This window comes from Apis cerana, linkage group LG2 (assembly GCF_029169275.1).
Source record: "Apis cerana isolate GH-2021 linkage group LG2, AcerK_1.0, whole genome shotgun sequence".
NCBI classification, from domain to species: Eukaryota; Metazoa; Arthropoda; class Insecta; order Hymenoptera; family Apidae; genus Apis; species Apis cerana.
In genome coordinates, this window is record NC_083853.1 from 12,396,002 (window position 1) to 12,419,681 (window position 23,680).

At 45.0% G+C, this 23,680-nt stretch overlaps 2 protein-coding genes across 3 annotated transcripts in view; one reads left to right on the forward strand and one right to left on the reverse strand.

Annotated features, from left to right (window-relative positions):
• LOC108002720 (N-acetylglucosaminyl-phosphatidylinositol de-N-acetylase) overlaps window positions 1-23,680 on the forward strand; it is a 68,781-nt gene that overhangs the window by 41,384 nt on the left and 3,717 nt on the right. The window lies entirely within an intron of this gene.
• Window positions 865-20,183, reverse strand: LOC107996247 (LIM/homeobox protein Lhx5). 2 transcript variants are annotated; one of them, XM_062071257.1, is made up of 8 exons: window positions 20,035-20,183; window positions 15,836-16,028; window positions 7,311-7,543; window positions 4,877-5,077; window positions 3,435-3,676; window positions 2,963-3,248; window positions 2,415-2,582; window positions 865-2,018 (listed from the first exon to the last, which is right to left on the reverse strand). In XM_062071257.1, exons 2-8 carry the CDS (start codon window positions 16,006-16,008, stop codon window positions 1,903-1,905), a joined length of 1,419 nt encoding a protein of 472 aa, XP_061927241.1. In that variant the 5' UTR covers window positions 16,009-16,028; window positions 20,035-20,183; the 3' UTR covers window positions 865-1,902. The 2 variants fall into 2 exon arrangements, with proteins under 2 accessions (XP_061927241.1, XP_061927240.1); XM_062071256.1 differs by having other exon boundaries at window positions 4,877-5,098.

Here is a 23,680-nt window from a genome sequence, read left to right on the forward strand (position 1 = left end):
AACTCGTCAAGAAGACAAACGGGCGGGTGCAATATTAAAAAGGTGGTCGACCACGTTTTCGCGCCGTTGAAAAATACACAGGTATCTGGGGACACGACGGGTCTAAACCGGGAGGCCGCGCTACGTACTTAAGGGAGGAACACTTGTCGGGAACGATCGTCGAGGGTCGATATCGCGTGTGTACACACGGTTGTATCACGCGTGTAACACACGTAGCGGAGAGACGTAGTAGGCAGCATCGTTCCTGCCCCCAGCGGGACTGTCAGAGATACGGGAACGGCGATGCTGAAGCCCCGAGGAAGCGTGCAATCCTCCCCCCTCCCCCGTAGGGCAGAAACACATCAAAATCGAATTCACCAGATGTCCAGGAAAACGAATCTCCCGCACCCACCCCTACTCCCCGCCGCCGTGGAAAACGACGTTGCACCCGTTTGTTAACGATGTTAGGCCAGCGCCCCGAGTCGCAGATGCGTTTGCGGACACCGGATTCAAGGGGCGATGGGGCGGGCCAAAGGACTCGTCGAGTACATATCGATAGTCTCAGGTGTTTATCCCCGCTGGGGATGAATGAAAGAAACCGAGATTTCGACTCGGGGATGGGAAACGTGTCGGGAATAAATCGATCCCGATTTCGAAGCGCGATAAATAAGAAAAGAAAAGAAAAAAAAAGTGGAACGTTAAAATTTCGCGCAATTTAATTTTATAAACCGGATAAAGTAATGATTTACTTACTGTTTCGTGATGATCTTGATGGCGTTGGTTTGACCGTGTAGATTTCTTTTTCTTTTTTTTTTTTTAAGCGTGTGGAAAAAGAGAGATAAAACGAGAGGCAAAAAAAAAAAAAAGAATGCACACAACTGTACGTATACGGAAATACGAGGTGGTTTATTATAATAATATTTATAATCATTATGCATCGAGGCGGCGTGTCTCTTTCTCTCGCGTGTGACGTTTTTTTAATGCAAGTTACAATTACAGACACAGTTCGGTGACAGAACTCAGCCAACTGATGGTTTCGCGCGCTTCTCTCGCAAAAAAAAAAGACAGATTTATTTACATCGAACGCCACCTTAACAGTTACAGGTTACACATTCCTATTTATATTTATACTTTATTGATAAATAGTACAGCGGTTTCTTTAAATGTAGAATTTACGCATGTGTACTGAATGTCGCCTGTATGTGTACCTGTTGTATTCTGTTTCGTATTGTGTGTTTTTACGTATTTTAGATGTAACGTTATGTCTTTTTTCCTTTCCGATGATCTTTTTATTTTTTTTCCTTTTTTTCTTTTACGTGTCTTCGCATGTATTTTCTCGGGTGTAGAACAGCAGATATCTACAGGATTTCTCTTAAAATTAACGTCGAAAATTAATCAACAGGGAGGGTATAATATTACACGATAGGACATTTCGAAATTTTATACACAATAATATTAATAATAATATTTAATAACTCATAATAATAATAATAATAATAATAATAAAAATAATAATAATAAAATAGTAGCGTTGGCGTTGGCCAACGACCATAATAATAATAATAATAATAATAATAATAATAATAATAATAAAATAATAATAATAATAATAAAATAATAATATTAATAATAATAATAAAGATAATAATGTTAATAATGACAATGATAACCGTGAAAGAAACGAAGCTAAACGATCGATCTTCTTATCGTATGCGTATCTTACAGAAACGTACAAGATGCAAAATCGATCTGGCTCGACTCTCGCCACGTTCGCTTCGCGGGCAAAAGTCTTTGAAGCCGGAACAAAGTCGTACGATCTCCCCATCGGGTACGCGCGATTTTTCTTCGATCGATTTTTCGCTCGGTCGATGGAAAGCAACATAAACACGAAAAAAAAAAAATAAACGTTAATTAAAACTCGTACTACCAGGCCAGCCCTTCGCTCTGCATCTGGTGCGGCTCCAGGAACCCACCCCCGCCGCCGCCGCCACCTGGACCGCCACCGTTCCCACCGGCACTGGGATTACCCTGTGCTCCACCTGAGAAATTCCAAATCCATCGAAAACTATTACAGAGAAATATATTGAAATTCGAAGGAAGAAAAAAAGAAAGAAAGAAAGAAAGAAAGAAAGAAACCAAACGACACGTGCGAAGCGTTAGAAGGATTTCGATCGCACGATCATTTTGTGCACGAAAACTTTCTACCGTATCGATACTCCGTTACAATTTGTCAAAGTTTCCAACACCCCGCACCATTACCCCAGAGTCTCGTTAACGCAATTTTAGTGTATTAAATGATTAATCACGTACATCGAGGAAAGGGAGAGAAAACGATTGTTGCGAAAGTGAGGTAGAATGGTAAAATGGTAGAAAAAAAAGGAAAGAAAAAGACAGAAAGGCGGTAAAACCTTTTTCGAAAGAATCGAGGTCCGTACCTGAAGGTGCTAGGAACTCTCCAGGACTGCCGCCAGAAGGTGCAGGGGGCCCCTGTCCAGGAGGGCCCGTGAGAAATTCCGGAGGGCCGCCTCCCGCACCCGGAGGTGGATATTCCCCTGTCACCGCCACTGCGGCCGCCATACCCGCTAAACTCGCCGGGTCCAAACCTGTCAGAAACAGATTACGTGTACTATTCAGAGAGGATCGTATCCGGCCAGCTATCTCCGAACCCGGCTGTCATAATTATCGCGACCTACCTACCCGCTACGATGTTTATTATAGCCGCGATAGAACTCGAGACAAGGTTCTGCCTTCGATATAGCGAATGGATAGGATCCAGTGTGTAACCGAAGTTTCAATATCGTATACACGGTGCGTCCCCGCACAATCGAGACTCCCATCGCGCAACGAAATAATAACACGCTCGCGTTTCAGTCTCTCTCGTTTTCCCCCGATTCCGAAGGATCCGATCGAAAGGAATCGAAAATCGGGGATGGGAAGAGTTAAGAGCTCGAAAGAGAGAAGAGATCGAATTCCAGAGACTCACCAGGATTGCCTGGTCCGCTGAAGGGCGGTCCATGTGGATGAGGGGGCGGATGAGCACCAAAGAATTCATGGTGAAATGCCACGGGCCCGCCGTAACCGAATTCGAACTTCTCCGCGCCGAAATATGGAAAACCGGGCGGCGGTCCGTCCTCGCCGCCCAAAGCACCGGGATTCAGGTTCAAGGGGAAGCCCCTCATTTTTCTAGAGCCGCCGAAGAACGGGCTCCTGCCCATCGACGTCAGTTGTTTTAACCTACGCTCCTTGCTCCTCTTATTTTGAAACCAGACCTGGGAACACCGTTACGCCCGGCTGTTTTTCATTCCGTTTAATTGGCCGCCTGCTTAGATTTAGCCTTAACCAATCTCTCCTCGATTCGCTTTAATTAATTCGCTCATCGAAACGTAAGAATATAATCCCGTCCCTACTACACTCAGGTAGTACCGAGTGAAACGAAATGGAAACGTGTTATAAACCTGTATCACTCTCATCGGCAATCCGGTCTCTTTCGCTAATTGTTCCCTGATGTGCCTGGTTGGTTTCGGGGTGGACGAAAACGCCGACTTGAGAATTTCCAATTGTTTCGCCTTTATGGTAGTTCTCGGGCCTCGCCTCTTCGAGCCGGCACCACCGTCGCCGCTACCACCACCGGCACCACCGTCTGGACTTTTGTTCTCCGTTTGGCTATCCCTCGTTTCGGGATCACCGTCCAGGGAACCTTGGAACCAATCGGCAAACAAACCAGTTTAATAATCGATCCCTCGCCACGGGGGCAAACGCACTTGTTTCGTGAGAAACAAATGCCCCGAGCGAAAAGCTTCCCCTCCCGAACCTCTCGACTTTGTTCAGCCTAATTTCACCGCGCGTCGATTTTCCAATGCGCTCGATTACAATTCAGAGGTAACGAATATTTTTCCATCCGCCAAATCCCCGATGGGGAATCTCGCTTTATACATATGTGTATATATATATATATATATATAGGCCGAATAAATAGCGAACGTTTTTTCTTTTTTTTTCTTTTTTTCCTCTCTCGACGGACGGTTTCTTAACAAGGTCTACACGCAGACGCGCGTGCATGATATACATATCTCAGAATCTTGATCGGCTGGATCGAGGTAACAACAATCGGAGCCAATCCCCCGGAAGCGATGCGAAACCCCCATCGGATTATCGTGGCTGGTCTACGCTTGAAAGCTACACTCTGCAGAGCACGCGTGTGTGCGCGTGTACGTGTGTGCACACATACACGTGTACGCGCGCGCGCGCGCGTAGTTTTGGATCCCAACTCTTCACGATAATCTATATATACCCGGGGAGGTCTTAACCACGGGACAAAGAAAATGTTTGGACAGTGTCACACCGCACTACAGGGGCCACCCTTCGCGAAGACACCCCTCTTTTCCTCTTTGCCGAATAGCTCGGTATAGATGCTTGTATACCCGACGTATAGCTCGGTTCGAGAGAGGTAAAAGCGAGGGGTCATTGTGTTACGCGCGCTCGTGATAAAAGAGCAGAAGCGAATAATAGAGCGGGAAGACCTGACGCGCTTAGTAATTCGTGGTGACGTTCCAGGTCAAGCCACCGAATTTCCTCCCTCGTTTCGAGGGTTCCACGAAAGGGCAAGATTGGCCGTGATTAAGTCGTTGGTCGATCTCAGTCGATCGTTTCTAAATCGAGTTTGTGGGCGAGACTGATGACAATTCTTTTTTTTTTCTTTTTTCTTTTTCTTCGTGTCTTATTCTAAAAGTTCGATTCAATTTTTTTAGCGAGATGATCGATAATCGATAATAATATTTGGGTTTTTTGGGAATTACGAAACGAAAGGTAAAGGTGTATAAAATTTGTGTAAAAAAGAGGAAAAAAAAAGAAAAAATGTCAAATGTTACAGTCAGAGTTCAAAGTAACGTGGACCTACCTTGATCCTCGGAGTCTTCCTGCTTACAAGGATCGCTTCCAAGAGGTAGATCGCCAGTATGACCGACCGTTTGGTCACCGGGACCACCTGGACCCAGATTGTGAGGCCCCAAGTGAGGGCCGCCGACACCACCGTGATGATGGTGAGCACTACCGTCCTCGTCCTCGTCTTCCGATCCTGAACCCATCAACGAGTCTCCTCCTGTCGACAGGTTGGACGATTCTGCTCGTGAACGATCCGAATCGTGTATTTTAATCACATCGCTCGTCGAATCATTGACTTCGAAAAGAGCACCAGTCACTTTTCTGTTCAATGATTTTGTGTTCGTTACAGGCTACTCAAAGCTTCGATTCGCGAAAAGAAACCCCTGCTAAATTTTCAGGAAAAGGGATCGAATTCCTTTCGAAATCAGCGATTCGATCGGTGGTCGAGAGCCTCTAAAAATTCGTTCTCTACTTTTTTCTCCTTCCTTCCCCCTCTCCTTTAAGAAAAGATCCGCGAATCGTAGACAATTTTCCTGGTCAAACGTCAAAGGGAATCTCGTCGAACGAGATTATTACGATAAATGGTAAAACGGACGCGAGAAACGGTATTATCGCGTGGCTATAAAAATTTCGTTGTAAAATAATTGCATCGATCAACGTCAACTTTAGATGTACGGAGCGGCGAAAATATCCGTTATAGTAAATAGAATATAATTTATCAACGGAACGAGTGAATTTGTCGATGTTCCATACGAAATTAGCAATTAAACGTGATTACGGTTATTCGCTCGTGGACCTACACACGGTACACGGGGCGGCGCGCCATCGCGGTACCGTTCATTTTTTTCTTCTCTTTCGAATTTCGCAATTCCCTCTCCCCCCCCCCCCTCCCCTATATCCGTTCTACGCGCGTTTCCGCGTCGCGATTTCGCGCGTCCAGCGACAAAAGATGCTAAGAGTTTTCAATAAACTTTGCTGATTAATCGACACTCGTCGCGTAATTGCTGCGCTTTTCGCATACGCCGCAGACGATCACCGTGAATTCGACAACTGACAAATGGCCGCACGGTGATAGAGATTAATGTCGGAATACGCGTGGAATATCCAGACGTCACGATGTTTGATCGTCGAAACGAGTAATCGTTGTCCTCCTCCTCCTCCTCCCCTCCCCTCCCTCCGCTCTGTGTCTATACTTTTCGCCAACGGTTCCGTCGCCTCTTCGAATTCGGAGGAATCGAGGCCGTTGGAAAAATGGCGCCTCGGCGCGTAGATATTCGAGTCGTCGGATATTTTTTTCGTCCAACTTTCTTCCACGCGAAGAAAGGGGGGGAGGGGAGGGGCGGGCGAACGAGGGGTGGTCGCGAGCATCTCGAGACGTGGAAGGGAACGACGGTCTGACGCCGCGTCGCGTCGAAATTTGCATTTCGAAGGAGAAAAAGGAGAGACGCGGCGCGCTCCCGTGGCGAAAGAAAAAGGGAAAAGAAAACGAGTCGTCGGACATTTTGCGGTTTCGAGGCGTCGGCATCGAAGCGACAAAAGGTTTGCCCCTGCCTAACGACCTTTCGGTTTTCGTTTCACGGCTTACACACCGGCGAGAGATCCTCGTGAAACCGAGCTGCTGCTCTTTTCCTTCCCTCTCGCTCGCTCTCGCGCGCTTTGCCCCTTTTTTTTTCACCTCCTCCCTTTCTCTGTTTCTCTTTCGGCTGGTGGCTGGCGGTCGGTTACATGCGCGCTGTTTTCACAGCTTGTGCCGTTCCAACCGGGATAAAACCCCCGTGAAAAACCTACCCCCGGCCTCCCTTCTTTTTTTTCTTTCTCTCTTTTTTTTCAACGAACCTGACTTCGTGAAATCTCGGACGCGTTGGACGCGTCGAACCGTGCTCTCCCTCCCCCGTGCGACTCCTCTAGCCTCTCCTCGAGCTTCTCTGCTTATTTATCTTCGAAAAAAAATTAGGAAATCTCGAACGTTCGCGCTTTATCTTTTTTAACTTGACGTGAATTACTCCGTATCGGGATGCTAATCGGGAGAGAAACGGAAAGCGAGGTGAATAATCGGAATGTATTTTTTCGAAAAAATTCGAACGATCGAACGTTGAGGAGGTTGAGTTGGCTCGAAGGACGAAGCGAGTACCCTCAAATACGATACGAATTACGGAGCGATCGCGAAACAAATCCGTAACAACGATTTGGTTTACGCACAGGAGCACATGGATGCGCATCGGCTCGGTTTCCACGGGTAAAATTACGATCGTTTTAAATCGCGCCCGTTCATAGAACAAACGAGTGGGTATACAATCGATAACATGCCGCGAGCCGGCAATACCAGTATAGTTCCGCAAATCGGATTCCGGGCAAACGAACGGAACAAAGCGACACGCGAATTGTCTCTGTCTCGCGATGGTGTTTCTCTTCGCGGTGGATAACGAGGGACAATGACACTTGTAACTCACCATGATGACCGTGCACGTGATGCGTGTCCGGCAGCGGCTTGCCCGACAGGTAGTCCTGCTTGCAGACGAACTTGTTGTCGTCCAGGACATAGAGCTCCTCTCCGGTGCTCATCTGCTTCCGACACACCAGGCAGGTGAAGCAATTCAGGTGGAAAACCTTGTCTCTCGCCTTCCTCACGAGATCCTGCGGGCTTATCCCCTGGAGGCAACCGCTGCATTTCGTCCCGTATCGCCTGCAACAGAACGCCGTGCAACGAACCACGTGAATAACGACAAACGACAAACGAAGCAAGCGAGTTTTTCTTCTCTCTCTCTCTCTCTCTTTTCTTTTAACTTCGTCCTCGACCAGGAAGCGCTGAAACATCGGATAACGAGCGCACGCGTCACCTCGCGATGATTAATCGTTCGAAGAGGTTTTTCCGTTCGTCGCGAGTTTTCGCGCCTTCTCGAATCTTGGCTTTTTCGCGTCTCTGTCTCTCTCTCGCTCTTTGGTTTCTTTTATCTCTGTTCTACGCCCGATATGACGTAAACGCGAGGCGATACATAAAATTCACTTTCCTCCGATTTACGTTCGTTCCAATAGTCATAAGTCTTCGCGTTCTTTTATTTTTCTCGCTCCTTTTTTTCCTCTTTTTTTCCTTTTTTCCTCTTTTTTCCCCCTTCTCCTCCCTCCGTGATCAACAATCGCGAACACGTGGACACTCGTCGACGCGACTCGGAACGAAACGAACGAAAAGGAAAGTCAATGTTGTACGTCGACGACGTTTATTGGACTCGAAACTTACAAGTCCTGTCATTAAGCCGCTCCACTCGCAAACGTCGATAAAAGAAATATGGCGCTTTTAAAGAGATGGGACTTTAACGTCCCGATAGGGCATAAAAAGTTAAAACCCTTCGGTGCTGTAAAAGCGCAACGTGGTAACCAGCGCCAGCGCCTGTTCGATTTTCCTTTTTCTTTCTTTTTTTATTTTCCCTCTCTTTCTCTCTCGCTCTCTCGCTCTTCCTCTCCATCTCTCTCTCCCCCTTTTATTCCTTTAATTCCGTCGTTAATTTTGTATTAGCCGTTCTTTCTTCTCCCTCCCCCTCCCTCCTCATTTTTTTCTCCTTTTACCTAATCGTTCGTTGAACGAGATCGTTTCTTTGTCGTAAACCGTTCCGTTTTTCCGAAGATCGATGGAGGAAAAAAAAAAAGCAAGGAAAGAAGGAGGGGAAGAAAGAATTACGAGGCGCAAAATAGCCGATGATCCACACGAAAAAGAAACGGGTACGCGTTTTTCTTTTCTCTTTTCTTTTTTTTTTTTTAAGAACACGCGTCCAACGACACGGCCGCAACACGTTTCATCGCGCGATATCGATAAATCTAAACCGAAAAGGATTCGATCCTTCCGCGGCTGTGTTATTACGGAAGCACCGCATACTTTCCACCTAGTAATCCTCGTAATCTTTTTAATTACAGGAATCGCGCGATTAATTATAGCAATTACCCCCGTGGTCCCTTTAGGGCTGCTGCTGCCACCTTTCGAAAGTAAATATACATCTCAATCGATGGCCGGCACTCGAGGTAGGCGAGGTTGCTCGCGGCGCGCGTTTCACCTCCGGCCGAGCCGCGACCACGCGCTGCCTCCGAAACGCGTGTTCGCGTTCAAATCCCCGGTGGGGGATGCTGCTCTCTCTCTCTCCCAGAGACCCAGAATTTTCCCTATTGCTCCTGCGTATAATATCGCTTCATCTCGCCACCGCTATTTTATTATCCCCCGCGTTCCTCGACCGGAAACGCCGTCCAGTCCGCAACGCGACCTACATCGCGCCAATCTCGTCCATTCTTATTTCGCACTTCTCCCTTCTTTCGATCCTTCCCATCTTTTCGTTTAAGAACGAGAACGAAGAAAATTGGCGAAAATTGCCTCGTCGTCGTCGTCGTTCGCGAGAGAAAGACAAACGTGCTTTTCGATTTTTTCGTCGTTACGGTGGAAACACGATAGCGCGTAGCAAAGTTTGTTTGCTTAGAGCAAGGAGAAACAAGGGGAGGGGAAAAAGAAGAGCGGTAGAAATTACAAGGATTCCGTTTTGTCGATCGACGCGATCATCTATAGATATTTACGCGGAATATCCTATAATCAACCGGCACACTTTTTCAAACTATTCATCAACCTGTCCAAATTAGCAGTCCTACTCGCAGTTCCTAACAATCTTCTCACGGAAGCAGAAGCCGGAGATATTTCTCGACCAACGGTCATTACGCTGCCAGAGCTTCTCCCACCCTTCTCCCTTTCTTCGCACTCTCCCTCGTCTCCCCTTCGCCGCATCCTATCCTTCCCTATCCTCCGTCTTCCTCCTCTAGCGCACAATCCCTCTAGTCTAATTACAGGAATTATTTAATTAATTATAGCAATTAGCCGATCCCGTGTCAACTTCCCCGAATGCATACGTCACCGAATCGCCGACTCCTCCCTCCTCCCCCTCTCCTCCCGCTCCTCCCCCCGTCCTTCGCTTCTTCGCCGCCCTTTCGTCGATGGACGCGCGTCTGCCCCGACCGATTTTCTCGTTTTTTCGAGGGCGCGCGAGGGGCAGCAGCCCGGTCAGGTCCTTTCTTCCTCGTGGAAGAAAAAGAAACGGAGGCCGGCCGTAAAAATCATTAATAGAAAGGCTTACGTGGTGCTTTCGTGGCTCGTTCGTGTGTGAGAAAGCGGTTCGATGAGGGCGACCCGCCGTCCCAAGAAGAAGGGGGTGTGGGCTTCTCGGGCTCCCTTAAAGAGGAGAGCGTAAAGAGCCAGGAATTCTTGGCGTGTAGCAAGAAATATAGGACAGCGGGCCTCGGATAAGAAAAAAGGAAAAAAAAAGGGGGTGGGTCCGGGCCACGATTTGCCACGGAGCCTCGAGTTTATGTATGCGGTGCGTGCTCGGTTCCCCGCGTCGTCCATCCGTGCTGCGATGCGCGCAGTCCCTTTTTTTTTCGATGTAACTATGTGGAAGCCGTTCGTTCGTCGCCGCGACTTCCCTTTTTCACCTTCGATCGAATCCATCGAACGAAACCGGGAGGAAATCACGGACCGCGATCGATCTCGCCTCGCCGAGAAATCGATCAATTTCCGATCGAAACGAAGAAAAAAGAAATCGAGAAATATATACGTCGAGCAAATCGTTTTCTCAATTCGGAGGACGGAAGCGTCGCTCTCTCGATTTACCGTCGTTTCTTGGCGAACTTCTGTTGCGATCGACGTCGCTCCCATGATTTCCATCTCTCGTTGGTTCACATGCGCCTACGCCTCGCTATAAAGGATACGCCGATAAAGGAAATAAACACCCGCGAGATCGCTCGGGCGGCGGAAGTCTAATTAACCGAATCCAATTAGCGGCGCGAGAGAACAAACGCCCGTTTCCGCTTCTCGAGCTTCGATCGATTTCTTCCTTCTCGCTCGATTATTATTCTCTGGTTTCGACTGTATTCTCTGGTTGGAGAAGCGACAACCTCGGACGACACCACCTTTCCTTCATTCGAGCGCGATTTTCACTTTATCGCGAGGAAAGATCGTAACCCGGTTGCAACCCGGTTGTCGGGACCAGTTTCAGAGCTGGCGCCGATTAATTCCTGAAATATCGCCGATTACCAAACGGGGCGAAGAGGGTGAGGGCATGGCTGAGAAAACGGTTCATAACAGTTATGCTAATGGGCCGGCGTTGGCCGTGCGACACCGTGAAACGTCGCGCCGCGCCGCGCCGTTTGCATAAAGTCCTTTTCCATCTTCGTCCTCGTTCCTCATCGAACTTTCGCGGTATCGGTCCGGTGTCCGTGCCACTTTCTCCACGATTCGCGGCTAAATACCAAGCGTAACGAGATGACAAACGATCGTTAAACGAACCCGCGCTACGACTGCGCTCACCACTTACGTAATCCCGATTAAACTTTTGTCACGAGGACCCGACTGGGTAATTGATAAGAAAATAAAAAGAGAAAGAAAAAAGGTCGAGAGAATGAGTAAGAGTAAAAGAAGAGGAGGAGGAGGAGGAGGAGGAGGAGAAAGAAAAGAGAATAATTCGACCACGTATGGGCCGCGTACGACGTATGACAGAGAACAGGGTCCTGTCTCGAGAGTATGACGCAAGAGACCGGTGGTTGGCAAAAACGTTCCCTACGTATGAATACGCATCGCGATATATACTATTGCCGTACCTTCCTGGAAGGGAAACAACTCTGTACCCCTCTCTCTCTCTCTCTTTCTCTCTTCTTCCCTCTAACCCCTCCTCCCTCCGCCCTCCTCCCCCGTCTCTCCCTCTCTTTCTCTCCCCCGTTTCTCTTTCTGTTCTCGACCGCGCCGGCCCCGTCACGCCCAACAAACTTCTCCTACGGTTCGTAGCGGGCGTCACGCCGCATTTATAATGTTTCCACGTTCGAGTTTCGACGGGTCTACTCCCGAGGAGGCCAACACCGCGGGTGGAAAGCAAGGACAATGGAGAGGCCGCTCTCGTCGGCGCCCTTTCCAACTCGAGAGGCCCCGAGAAAAGCTACGCCGATCTATGATCGCTTTCGATCGTTTCCCCTCGATTTCGAGCCGCTGTCCATCGTCCAGTTTCTGTCTTCCGCGCCTCCCCGCGCAACTTGGCTCGCACGGCTTGGAAACAGGCCACCGTGGCAACGGCGGATCCAGAGATTCGGATCTCGCCGGCTGTTAATTGATGCCAACTTTTCCATCCATCCTCGAGATTCCACCACTCTCGGAGATCGAATTTCTTTCGGAACAGGAAAAAATCTAGGCGAAATTCGATTCGATCGGGAACGACGGATCTTCGTGATCGCGTTATTAAGATTATTAAGATTATTCGTTTATCGTTCGCCTCTCTCTCTCTCTCTCGTTCTATCGACGGATCGAATGCGCACGGTTGCAACACGCTGGCTATGATTTATTTCTTGCCGAAAGAAAAATGCTCGCGAGCCGGCGCCATCGATGCCTCGATAAATTATCGCGCGAGTTCGCGCACGGTTCCCGCGTAATTGGTGGAATATCAGCACGAGAGGTCGCGAGAGACTTTTTCGAAAAACTGGGGAACGACTGCGAATAAGCGAAAATCCGGTCCCTAACCGACTCTTGGAGGATTATTAGCGACAAGGCGCTAGGAGTCTCGAGTCTCTCTCTCTCTCTCCGTTGACATCGCCACCATCCCCCTAGCCCCGAGTTAATGTTTTCATCGGGCGTATTTCGACGACGTGGTGGACCATATTTTAAGGTAATAATTTCTTGGTGGGTACACAGAGGGCCATCGACCGCAAGCTACGGCAGTCGAGGCGGCGCTGAAACGGGGACATCGGTTCTTTTGATCCTGGACCCTTTCGGGCCCCCATAGGCCATTATCGACCTTTAAGGACCTTGCTGCGACTCGTAGAGCCGGTTACCATAACCGTGCGTACCGTTCCTTCCAACCGTACCTTGGACCTCCCGGAGGTGTTACGCTATATTCCCAACGGCGATTCCCTCGTAGCGGGAGGGGGGTGGTTCGATCCGAGAAACGACATCGATAGATTCGTCCCCGTGGTCGTCGTGGGAATCGATCGGCCTCCTCCACTTGCCCTGCCTACCGTTTCGCTTCTCCGTGCACTTTTCCACGGCTTGTTTCGCGTTTCTTCCCTCCCCCTTCTCCCTTTTCGCGAAACAAACCCGACGTAGACGACTCTACCGATGCTTATCTCTCCCGATTTTTCACACCGCCGATCTCTCTCACCGCGTGACGCGTGGGCGAATTAATCCGAGGAGGCGATTTAAAAGAATGCGTGATTGCCGATCGACTGTTCGCGCCGCGTGTAACGGTAGCAAAGAGGATAACGCTAATTAACGGGACGCCGGGGATCGAGTTATTTTTGACCCGAAAAGCTTTTCTACGCCGCTCGAGCGTAGCCAACCGTTCGTCTTACATCTAATGAATTTTTCATCGGGATGAAATGCAAAGTGGCTCGTAAAGTATACAACACGTTCGTTATACACTCGTTCGTATAAGTATCAAAGGGCCCCCCTTTAAACACGCCCTCCCCACTTTCCGCGTGTTCTCGGGTCCTTGGCTACAAAGGGGATCGTTCATCGCTTCCAGAAGTCACGAAAGGAGAGACGGAGTCTCGGAGAATCGGCGAAAGGTGGATGATTTTTATTTCGTGGTAAACAAGAACAGTCACCCCTATTGTCGTCCCGTCGAAAATTTGTCATCGGTTAATACGAGATAATATCTCCATCTCTTATCCTAACGTTTTAACATTATATTCATCCTCTCTTTTTATCCCTTCACTCGAACCTGCCTCGAAACATGAATTACGGTATTTTCAAATACGATTGGACGTTAGGATAATGAAATTAATTGTTTCCATCTACCCGAAAAACCAAGAGTTTCTTCCTTTAACCTTTGTTTTTAACGCGACTCTCGCGTATAATCGAGCTGCAAGCCCTTCGCGCACCGTCATTCGTCACACACTTTTTGCAATACTTTTTCTCTCCCCCCCTTCCTTCCCTTTACGATTCCGCGATCGTACCCTCCGCTTCGTTAAATATTATTTAACAGATATTTACATCTTTTTCAATTTTATAATTGCGAAAGAAAGAAAAGAAAAGGACGAAGAAACGAAAATTGGAAGTAGAAACGATCAACGCCCGGATGAAAATCCCAACATTTCTCGATCCTGATAATTTAATTCAACCGATCGACGCTTCTTACCACTCTTTAATCGCAATCTCTTTACCTCTTCCTCGAATCCCGTCCCACGACAAAATCACCGGGCACAGGCTTGAAACGAAGCGAATCTCGACCCATCTTCACGCTCTTCGGATCGGTTTTTCACGCGAATGTCAAGGTCCAGCTCGACCAGGAGCGCGGACAACTTCTCGCGAGAAGAGCCGAAGAAGAGAAAAGTTTCCCCCGAGAAGAATCTCGCTCGCGCTCTTCCAATCTTCGGATATTTCAAAATCACCGATCCGACTTGGTTCCCGAGTCACTTGGGATCATCAATTCAAACCGCATCATAAATATTCCATACCGAACCACGTTCGTAAATCAATACGTTCGCAATAATCTTCCACGACGTGACTGACGATCCTCCTTTAAAGATTCCCTCGTTCCTTGTCACAAAGGGGAAACAAATAAGAATCGTTAGTTAGTTTACGATTTTGCACCGTTTATTTATTTTTTTTCCTTTTTTTTCTTTTTTTCCTTTTTCGAATAAAGACGTAAGAAGAATCGCAGGGATTATACATGTTGCCCGATCGAACGGATCGAAAGAACGAAATTATCGAACGAGCGAATTCCTTTTCAACGCGGTCTCGTTAATTAGAATTTTATTTGCCGGGTGATTTATGCCGAAAACTTCTCCGCGCAAAAGGGCAAGCGAGAGAGAGCGGGCCGTTCGAGAGGTTGTTTCCATTTAACGCGTCTACTCTCGACGGTGGAAGGTGGCAAGAAACCGGAGTCTCCAAGTCTGTCGAATCGCCACCAAGAAATCGACTCTCCGTCCATAGGATATACGATACGACTAACGTCGGTGGAACCGCGTAACGAATCGCGATAGCGGTGGCGCGTTTCGTTCACGGAACGGCTTTCGATCGAGCGAGAGATTTTTGCCTCGGAAGCTTGATCGAATGAAATAACGACGGGAGCTGTCTGGGAAAATGTCAAGGCCCTCCTTTCCATTCGTCGCTCGAAATGCTTTTTTTTTCTCGCCTCGCCTCGCCTCTGCTCACCACCTATCGACGTCTTCTAATCGTAAAAAGCGACGAAAAAAAAAAAAAAGAAAAAGGAAAAAAGAAAAATATGGACGGACAACAAACGTCGCCGCGATTGTCCCCTAAATGCATCGTAAATCTTTCGATTTCTAGCGGTTCGTCGCCTGCTTGGTACCAGTTGTGACACAGCCAATTATTTAATTATGCAAACGGGAAACAGTCGCCGGTACACGAGCTTCTGCTCGATGGAAACGGGCAGGGGGAGAGAAAAAAGGAAAAAATTCCGCGACATCTCTTACCGAGGACTGATCGCGTTAAGTTTTATCGATGAAACGAGCTCGAACGATAATTATTACGTAGAACTGGAGGGACAAGTTCGCATCGATGAATTACTAACTAATGGCGTTCGTACCTGTTCATATTGTTTCGATCAGCAACTTTTTACCCCCTGCACGGATTCTCGTATATATATATACATAGTCAAAGTAGTTGATCAATTTTCGACTGTTTGAATTGGAATTACAACTTTGATTCGAATATAATGTTTCAATTTTTAAGATGGAGATATTTGGAGAATGATAGGATTCGTTTCCCCGATTTTTCGTGAAAAATCGTCGATCTCGAATGGACGAGAATCAACGTAACGTTAATGGAGAAAAATAATATCGTTCGTACGATCGATATCCTTCGATTCGTCTTTATCATCAACCCTCTCCAAATTCGGCAAACTCAAATAGCCTGTAATTCTTCCATCGTTTCGGCTCGGTTCAACTCTCGCAAGGGGGGGAAGAAAAAAAGCAGATGCAAAAGTTGGTAGGAGCGATTACTTACCTGAAGAAATCCTCTCTGCAAAATAGCTTCGCTTCCCTTGAGAAACACTTGTCCTGCAACGTGGTTCTGCAATCGAAGCAGCGGACGCACTCGACGTGCCATGCTCGGTCCAAAACATTCAGCAGGTACTGATCCATAATTGGTTTCTCGCATCCTGCACATGACAGGAGCATCGCCAAACCACGTCTCCCTGCTTCGAAAAGAAAGAGAGCATCTGTGAATACAGAGGATTTAAACGAGACCGATTAACGTAGTTTAACATTATAAAACACAAATATAGATATATATATAGATATATGTACATGTATATAACAATTTTAATAAATACGCTCGCGTTCGATTTATCGTGCGGAAGGGGGAGGAGGAGGCAGAGGGTTTTCTCGCGGCTATTTATACGCGGGGTAGGGGAGGGGGAAAAAAAATGAGCGGGTTTGAAAAATATCCATAGAAGTGAAAACGTCGAGCGTCGAGAAAAGTTGATGGAAAGCGCGCGGCTGCGACCTGACGAGGCGTTTTAATTTCGCGCACGTTCGAACGCGCGCGTCATCGTGCGAAAAACGAAACGCGGAAAACGAGGAAATTTCTGCGACACTGTGTGCTTCAACTGTACACGTTTCGATACACGTTGTGTGTATGTGTGTGTGTGCGTGCTTTGAGATCGTCCTAGTTTCGCGTTGCATAACGTTTTTCAAATAAAAGTGGAACTACAATGTTTCGATCGAGGCCCCTGCTTCGAAAGGGGGGAAATTTTTGAAGGAACTCTCTCTCTCTCGAGCGGTGAGAAATTTTCCCGGCGCGAACATTTTAATCGTGGGATCGTTAGAAAAAAAGGAAAAATCCGAACACGCGCGGATTCGATTTGAAACATTCCTGATTATCGATTAGATTATGAACTGAAAGGAAATCGGCCGTACCGGCGGTGATTACGCACGTGCATAACGAACCGCGTATTGTACAGACATTTTTTTATCATTCAAACGCTTTGATTACCGTGCAGCCTGTCAAACTATACAAAATACGAATCGAAAAGAAAACGTAATACTGCAACAGAAATGCAATCTTCTTATTGTTAATGTCGAAGCAAGCTCATCCAAGTGCGTATCTCGAATAAATGAATTTCCCCTTTGAAAACGAAAAAGAAAATTAAACGTTTCAAGATGATCGATAATGCGATGCAATAAAACGGAAAGAATACACGGCAAGATAAAAACAAGCTTGTCGTGTACGTAACTGTGTTATCCACACCGTTCGAAACGAATTTTCTTTCTTCTTTTTCTTCTTTTGCAGAAAAAAGAAACGAAAAAAGAAAAAAAGAAAAAATGAAAAATCATCCCAAAGTTATAATAACACGGTTAAGGTTGACCGTGTATAACACTTCTGTTTCAAGGAGCAACATAATCTATTATGCCATCAAATTTAATGATCGCGCTTGTATCTTTATGGTATCATAATTGTTTGTCAATAGCCATCAAGCGAGTGTGTGCTCCGTCGAACGAGCCGCTCGATGATTACAATTCGTTGTTAATTAACATTCGTGGACGAGATTGCCCTCTATTACGTTTTCTTCGCCTCCCCGTTTGCCTCCAGTTACCCACGGCTCTATCCTCGTCTATTTCTACCTCTCTCGCACCCTCGACCTCCGACTTCTTTTTTCGCCATTGCTGAACCCTCTAGGGTTCACTCCTCTCTTTTTTTCGCGGTTTCCGCCAATGGGCGGAGTTCCTCCCTGCTAGCAGGGTTGTCAACCTAGCAACCCTTCTCCCACCCCTTAAGGTCTGACCTTGCGCATCTCATCTCCCTCCGTGCTGCGGGAGGGCGAGAAGAAAAAGGAGAAACGCGACTCGACCCGACCCGAACCACCCCGCGGTTACCTCGAGATTTAAATCGTTCCACGCGAAATCGACTTACGAGTAATTCCTACGGCGAAATTGTGTTTCCCACAGAATATTTTCTAGTTGGACACTAGGATCGGTCACGTTCAATTCGCGATAAAGACGCGATCCACGTTTCTGATAAACTTGAAACTTTCATCCTGAAAATCTATTGCAAATCTAGATAAGATATAATAATAAGGAAAGAAAAATTGACCAAGTTGTACACGTTATGGTTATATGAAAAAAAAAAAAAAAAAAAGAAATACAACGATCGAGATTGAAAGAGATAATTCTGTCTCTGAAATACGCATCGTTCTAACGTGGTCGACCTTCCATTCGTTAAATCAGATATCACGGGAACCGATTTCACGGACGTGGCGCGTGAAAAAAGAAGCGGAGGACGCAATGATTTCCCTCGAATCGTCGAAACCAGATTAGGCGTACGTGAGACGAAAATCTGAACGATCGAAAACGAGGGTTGATTAATCCGATTCATTTCCGTCAATCGTGCGACGCGTGCCACGCTCTCCTCGAAAATCTTTTTTTATCAAACCGATATCCGGATACTTTTAATTTTCGCGTAAATGATGCTTTATATAAATTTAACATCGATATAAATTTAATCGAGCAAATATATTCGATTCGGAAATTTTTCATTCCAAATTTATAGGCGTTCTGGTCGAAATGTAAAAATTCATAACTATCGCGTGAACGTAAGTCATTGGATAGGTAGAATTATAATGGGAACAGTGGCAAGAGGGTAATTAATCGGTTCAACAGTTAACATAAAACGTTACGTAAAGTCACGGTGAATTAGTAATCAATACGATTGCGGCGCTACGCAAATCCACCAAGTCGAACAAGTGATCCGATACCTTTAGTGTCAATATTTTTCTTCCAGCCACCCTTCGGAATATGTTAATGCGCGTTCTTAAACTCTTCCGCAGTTTTGTTTTCGCATTGTCTCTCTGCGAAGAATAAGAACAAAGAATGGTGCCTAACGCATAACGAAATACCAGGGGGATAAAAAGAGAGTTCAAGGAGGAAGAATTTCAAAAGAAATTGAATTAATTAACGGCGAAGAAAGAAGAAACCATATGGGACAGTTATCGACAATTTTTTATTTTCATTCGATAACGCAGCGTTGATACTAGACTTAATAAAATATTGTTATTTTATCGCCTTGTCGTTAATATGTTAACGCACGATGGATATTACTTTTCCGTCGCTACGATTCGATATCCGTATCGGCCGCTTAAAATCGATCATAGTTCCATGATTTGTAGCGGATATTTCTCACAGAAGTCGTTACTTTTTTTCTTCAGCTCAGCTCAGTTTGATTCCTCGAGTTCGTCATCGTTCATTAATTTTTGCGAGTAACAGTTTCGTTTCTTTTTTTTCTTTTTTTTTTTTTTTCTTTCAACCTTTATCATTTTTTCACGGTTAGAAGAAGGAAAAATCCGTCGAACAATCGGCTGCACGTATAATAAAAATTCTGCTTACATTTGCATCGAGAGAGATGACGATTTTCTCGAATCCGGTCGTTCGTTACGCACAACGACGCGTATTTCGACGAGTGTTCAACCCTGTCTGAGGCAAATTTATCCTCGTTAGATTCGAAACGCGGGACAATCCATCACTACGGATAAAAAACGCGCATTCCAATGACACCCAAATTACGGTACGATCAATCAAGATAAGCGAACTAACGGCGTTTCTTTCTACTGTCTACGAAAAAAGAAAGGAGGAAAAATATTAGAAGGGAGGAACCCCTTTCTCTCGATTCGAATTGCGAGGAATCCGAAAAGAAAACCCTTCGATCTTTCACATTATACGTGAAGCCAATCTGGCGCCGGCGCTTATGAGATGTTAAAAACCAATGCTACTCTCTTCTTGTTTATAATCGAAATATTTCCTGACAATAGAACGCGAAACGTTAATTACTCTTAAAAAATAAAATTTCTATTCTTGGAAAAAAAACGCAATCGGATTTACGATGGGAATGACGAAGAATCTCGTGAGTTACAAGTAAAACTTAAATTTGTATCGCTTCGTACGTACTTCGAAATAAATGAATCCAATAAAACTATCTCTTAACAGTCACGTTAAGAGAAATCTTAATCTCTTTCGCACGAATCTTGATCTTACATTGAGTCAACTTCACACAACTCGGGGAACTCAAAACTCATCTCGTGAAATATGAAAAAATCATTTCTCCCAAAAGGAATTTGAATTTTTCGCAGAAATTTCCTCGAAAATTCGCGTGGAAAGGAATTATGAAAGATATAATGAAAAATAGATAAAAGTGAAATATGATCCACTTACCTATGTTACAGGCTTGGGTGACGGGCAGGGGTGCGCAGCAGGGCCCGCTGAGGGTCGCGACCCTTATCCGGGGGGTACCAACCCCCCCGGGGCCCCCTCCCCCGCCCCCGGCGCCCCCGTAGCCCTCCACCTCCCCAGCCGCGACTGCGGCCACCCCTGTCCCCACTCCCTTGCCGGGCCCGGGACCACCACCAGGCCCACCTTCCACGGGCCCGTATCGGCCGAACGGTCCCGAGGGCCCCAGTGCACCCACTTTTACTGCGGTGTTATCCCAACGGCCGTTAAATCGCACTTCTCACACTTCCCCCCTTGGCTGCCAGTTTTTTTCGTCAGCACACACTCGATATTTTGACAATTCGCTCCTCTTTTTCCCCTATATTCTATTTGCCTCGAGTTATCTCGGCGTTCGCGTTACTCTCGTTTCTATAAACCACGTTTTTAGTTATCACTTTGTTACGGACGATTTTTTCATATAATCTTTTCGCAGTTAGTACGATTTTTTCTTTAATTTTCTCAACTCTCCGTCTCAATGTTTTTCTTGCTCAGATTCTATGGTAGAATCACTGGTCATTTGAATTCCCAATTTTGTATTTCGATGCCGTTTTATCACCGTTCGTGTATCTCAGCTGACCAGCCGGTACCGCCGGCACATCGTAAAAACTTCGTCGCGTTAAAGTCGTTTTCCTTTGGATCTACACACTCCGCGTTGGATCATGGCGCCGATGAGACCGGTATCGCGATAGATCTTTCAGACGCGACGTGCGCGTCCGCGCGACGGACCACATTAAGAGATCCCTGCTTCTTTTACTTCTCGGCCAAAATCTCCTTACTATCTATTTTTCGCCGTACCAACAAAACTTTACCCAAATTTCTATAAACAAATTATAAGAAATCCGCACTCTTTTTCTTTCTTTCTTTTTTTTTTTTTTTTTTATTTTTCACGAATCGAAGTAAATTGCAACGGAAAAATATAACTCGAAATGATAAAGCGATTCAAAGGGAACGCGAACAAATCGAAGAAATAAAACCGGTTAAAAACGGTGTGCTTTACCGAACAACACGAAACATGAAACACAACGATCCCGAGCACGCTCGCCTCGAGTTCGCCAGCCAACTGGCTGCACCTGTGACAACCGCGAGGGCCCCCCTCTACTTCGACCAGACGTCGCGCGCCTCGCTAGACGGGCTACGCCCATTGGACACGACCACGGCGCGGGACCTTCCGTGCTCCGTTTCGATTGGCTGGCTAGGCCCCGCTCGGGCGTAGCCAACCCCGTGCGCCGGCAGACATGGCCGTGGAATGGCTGCGGATCTCTAGCGGCGGACGGGACGCTTCTGTCGTTGCTACTGCTTCTGCTGCTTCTGCCGCCGTGTTGTTGCTCGAAATAGCCTGCCGCCTGATTCTCCTCGTCTCTGACGCGCTATCGATCCCCCTTCGGCGTATACCGAAGAGAAGAGTGCCTCGCGAAATGCCACAGGTTTCAGAGAATCTTTACCACTCGCGCCCGCGAAATATTCCTCTTTTCTCCCCTCCGCCCTTCGCTTCTCGTTTCTCTACCTTCTCCTTTTCCCTTTTATTTCCTTCTCTTGCTTCTTCCCATTTACCTGATCTCAGGCCATGGCATCTTTCTTCTTTCTTTTTATTTGCCGCTTTCCTTTTCGCGAACGTACGTCAATCTTCTTTCTCGCTTCCTCTGTTATTCGCGCCGATAGCGTACATACCTACCTGTGTACATGTATTTATGCGCCCTCTGTCCGATTCACGAGACATAACCTTATCGCGAGGCTCGTTTTGTGACGGAGGCGTGTATCGAGGCAATGCATTGCTTTCTATCGATTAAGGACCTTTTTGCTCTATTGTTCGATATTTGGTTTTAAGAATCGATATCAATAAATTTTTGTTTTATATATATCATGAAATATCGTCAATGTCGTTCTCAAGATAAACATTAGACGATTAATATTTTTTTAATACGACTCAGTTCTGATCCGATCGGGATTCGCGCGTGACTTTCATATTGTTTGACGAGTATTATTTGTTCATTACACAGAGAACGATTCAAAAGAATTGTACGTATATTTCACGGTGAATCTTTTTTTAAATATATATAATAATAATTTTAATTATATGTTAATTATTGCGTTAATTATTTTAAAAATTCTATTAAATTTTAACATACGAAAATGTACGAAAATACGAAAAAAAAAAAATATAACTATCATTCGCGTGCCACCATAATTAGCCGTAAACAAGTGGCTTCTATAAATTACATTGGACTGGTTAAGCTTATTACAAGACTATAGACTACTGAAAAGTTGCCAAGATTATTATAGAGTTTCGTGAAAAATCAACCATTCTCTGAATATGACAATTCGTAACATAGTATTTGAGTAAGTAAATATTCCATTGATCATTGTATTTTATTCTCTTTCTATAAATGCAATAAACATTCTTCTAAAAATTTCCTATAAAATCAAAATTCCCTTTTTTTATTTTTACATTCTTATTTATCGAATTAAAAATTTATCGGTTAAAAATTAAAAGAATAAATTCGATTGAAGATTAAAGAAACATCGATTGATAAAGTATGAATAGAAAAATAGTTTGAATCTGTTATATAAAATTATCCTTATTTGACAATTTATCAATTTAAGTACATGAAACTGTTAATGATCAGTACAACAATATTCGCGATAAAATAATTATTAGCTTTTCAAATTTTATTGTTACACGATTTATACAATTACTAGCTGTCGATTGTACATTATCACTGATATCAAAATGCTTCCATTTCGATACATTCCATTATTATGTTGTAAATTTTACGAAATAGATACATGAAATTTCACAATCCGAAAAGCGTTGTACTTTTTTGCATGTTTTATTTGCAGTTCGACTAATAATGAATCCTATTGTATTGATATAATATACAGTAAGTGTATGAGGATTGTATTGATATAATATACAGTAAGTGTATGAGGATTAGTTTTTCAAATTTTATTATTAACAAGTATTAACGAAAAATTGATGTCCTTTTTCAAATTAAATTCTACTTAACCTCTAAACAATTCGATTGTAATACATTTCAATAATGTAAGATTAAATGACATTCAAATTTAAGATAATAATTAGAAGATAATAATTTTATTTTAATTTTTATATAAATATATGATTAGCTGAAAAAAGAAAGTAAGAAAACAAATGTCATAATAAAGAATTCATTTCAACTTATATATATATAGATATATAGATATATATATATATATATATATATGTATATGCTATTCATACTTAAAATCATTTGAACAAAATATCTTACAAAATCACGATATTAGTTCCGCGAGTAAAGAAATACGATCAGTTTTTCTTCTTGGTTGACATGGTGATTGTACTTGTGACGAAAAAAATATATGTCACAGGTATGACAGGCTATTCGTTCCTACGCAATGTCGAGCTATTGTTCTGTGGTTGGCTCGTCTGACCCGACAAGACGATAAATGGGAAAATGAACATGGCTATGAATTACGATCTTCCATGTAATTATTATTGATTTTCTAACGAGTCATTTCGGTTTATTTAACTCTTATGATTAATTGAAGGAATCAACATTTTATATAAAAAATTATCAAATACTTACATTATAGA

Coding starts and splice junctions, on each gene's coding strand:
- LOC107996247 (XM_062071256.1), bottom strand. CDS start 16,008: ATGCTCCTGTCATGTGCAGGATGCGAGAAACCAATTATGGATCAGTAC. Junction 3,677..4,876: donor GGAAGACTCCGAGGATCAAG/GTAGGTCCACGT, acceptor ATTGGTTCCAAG/GTTCCCTGGACGGTGATCCC. Junction 2,583..2,962: donor CAGCGGACCAGGCAATCCTG/GTGAGTCTCTGG, acceptor TGTTTCTGACAG/GTTTGGACCCGGCGAGTTTA.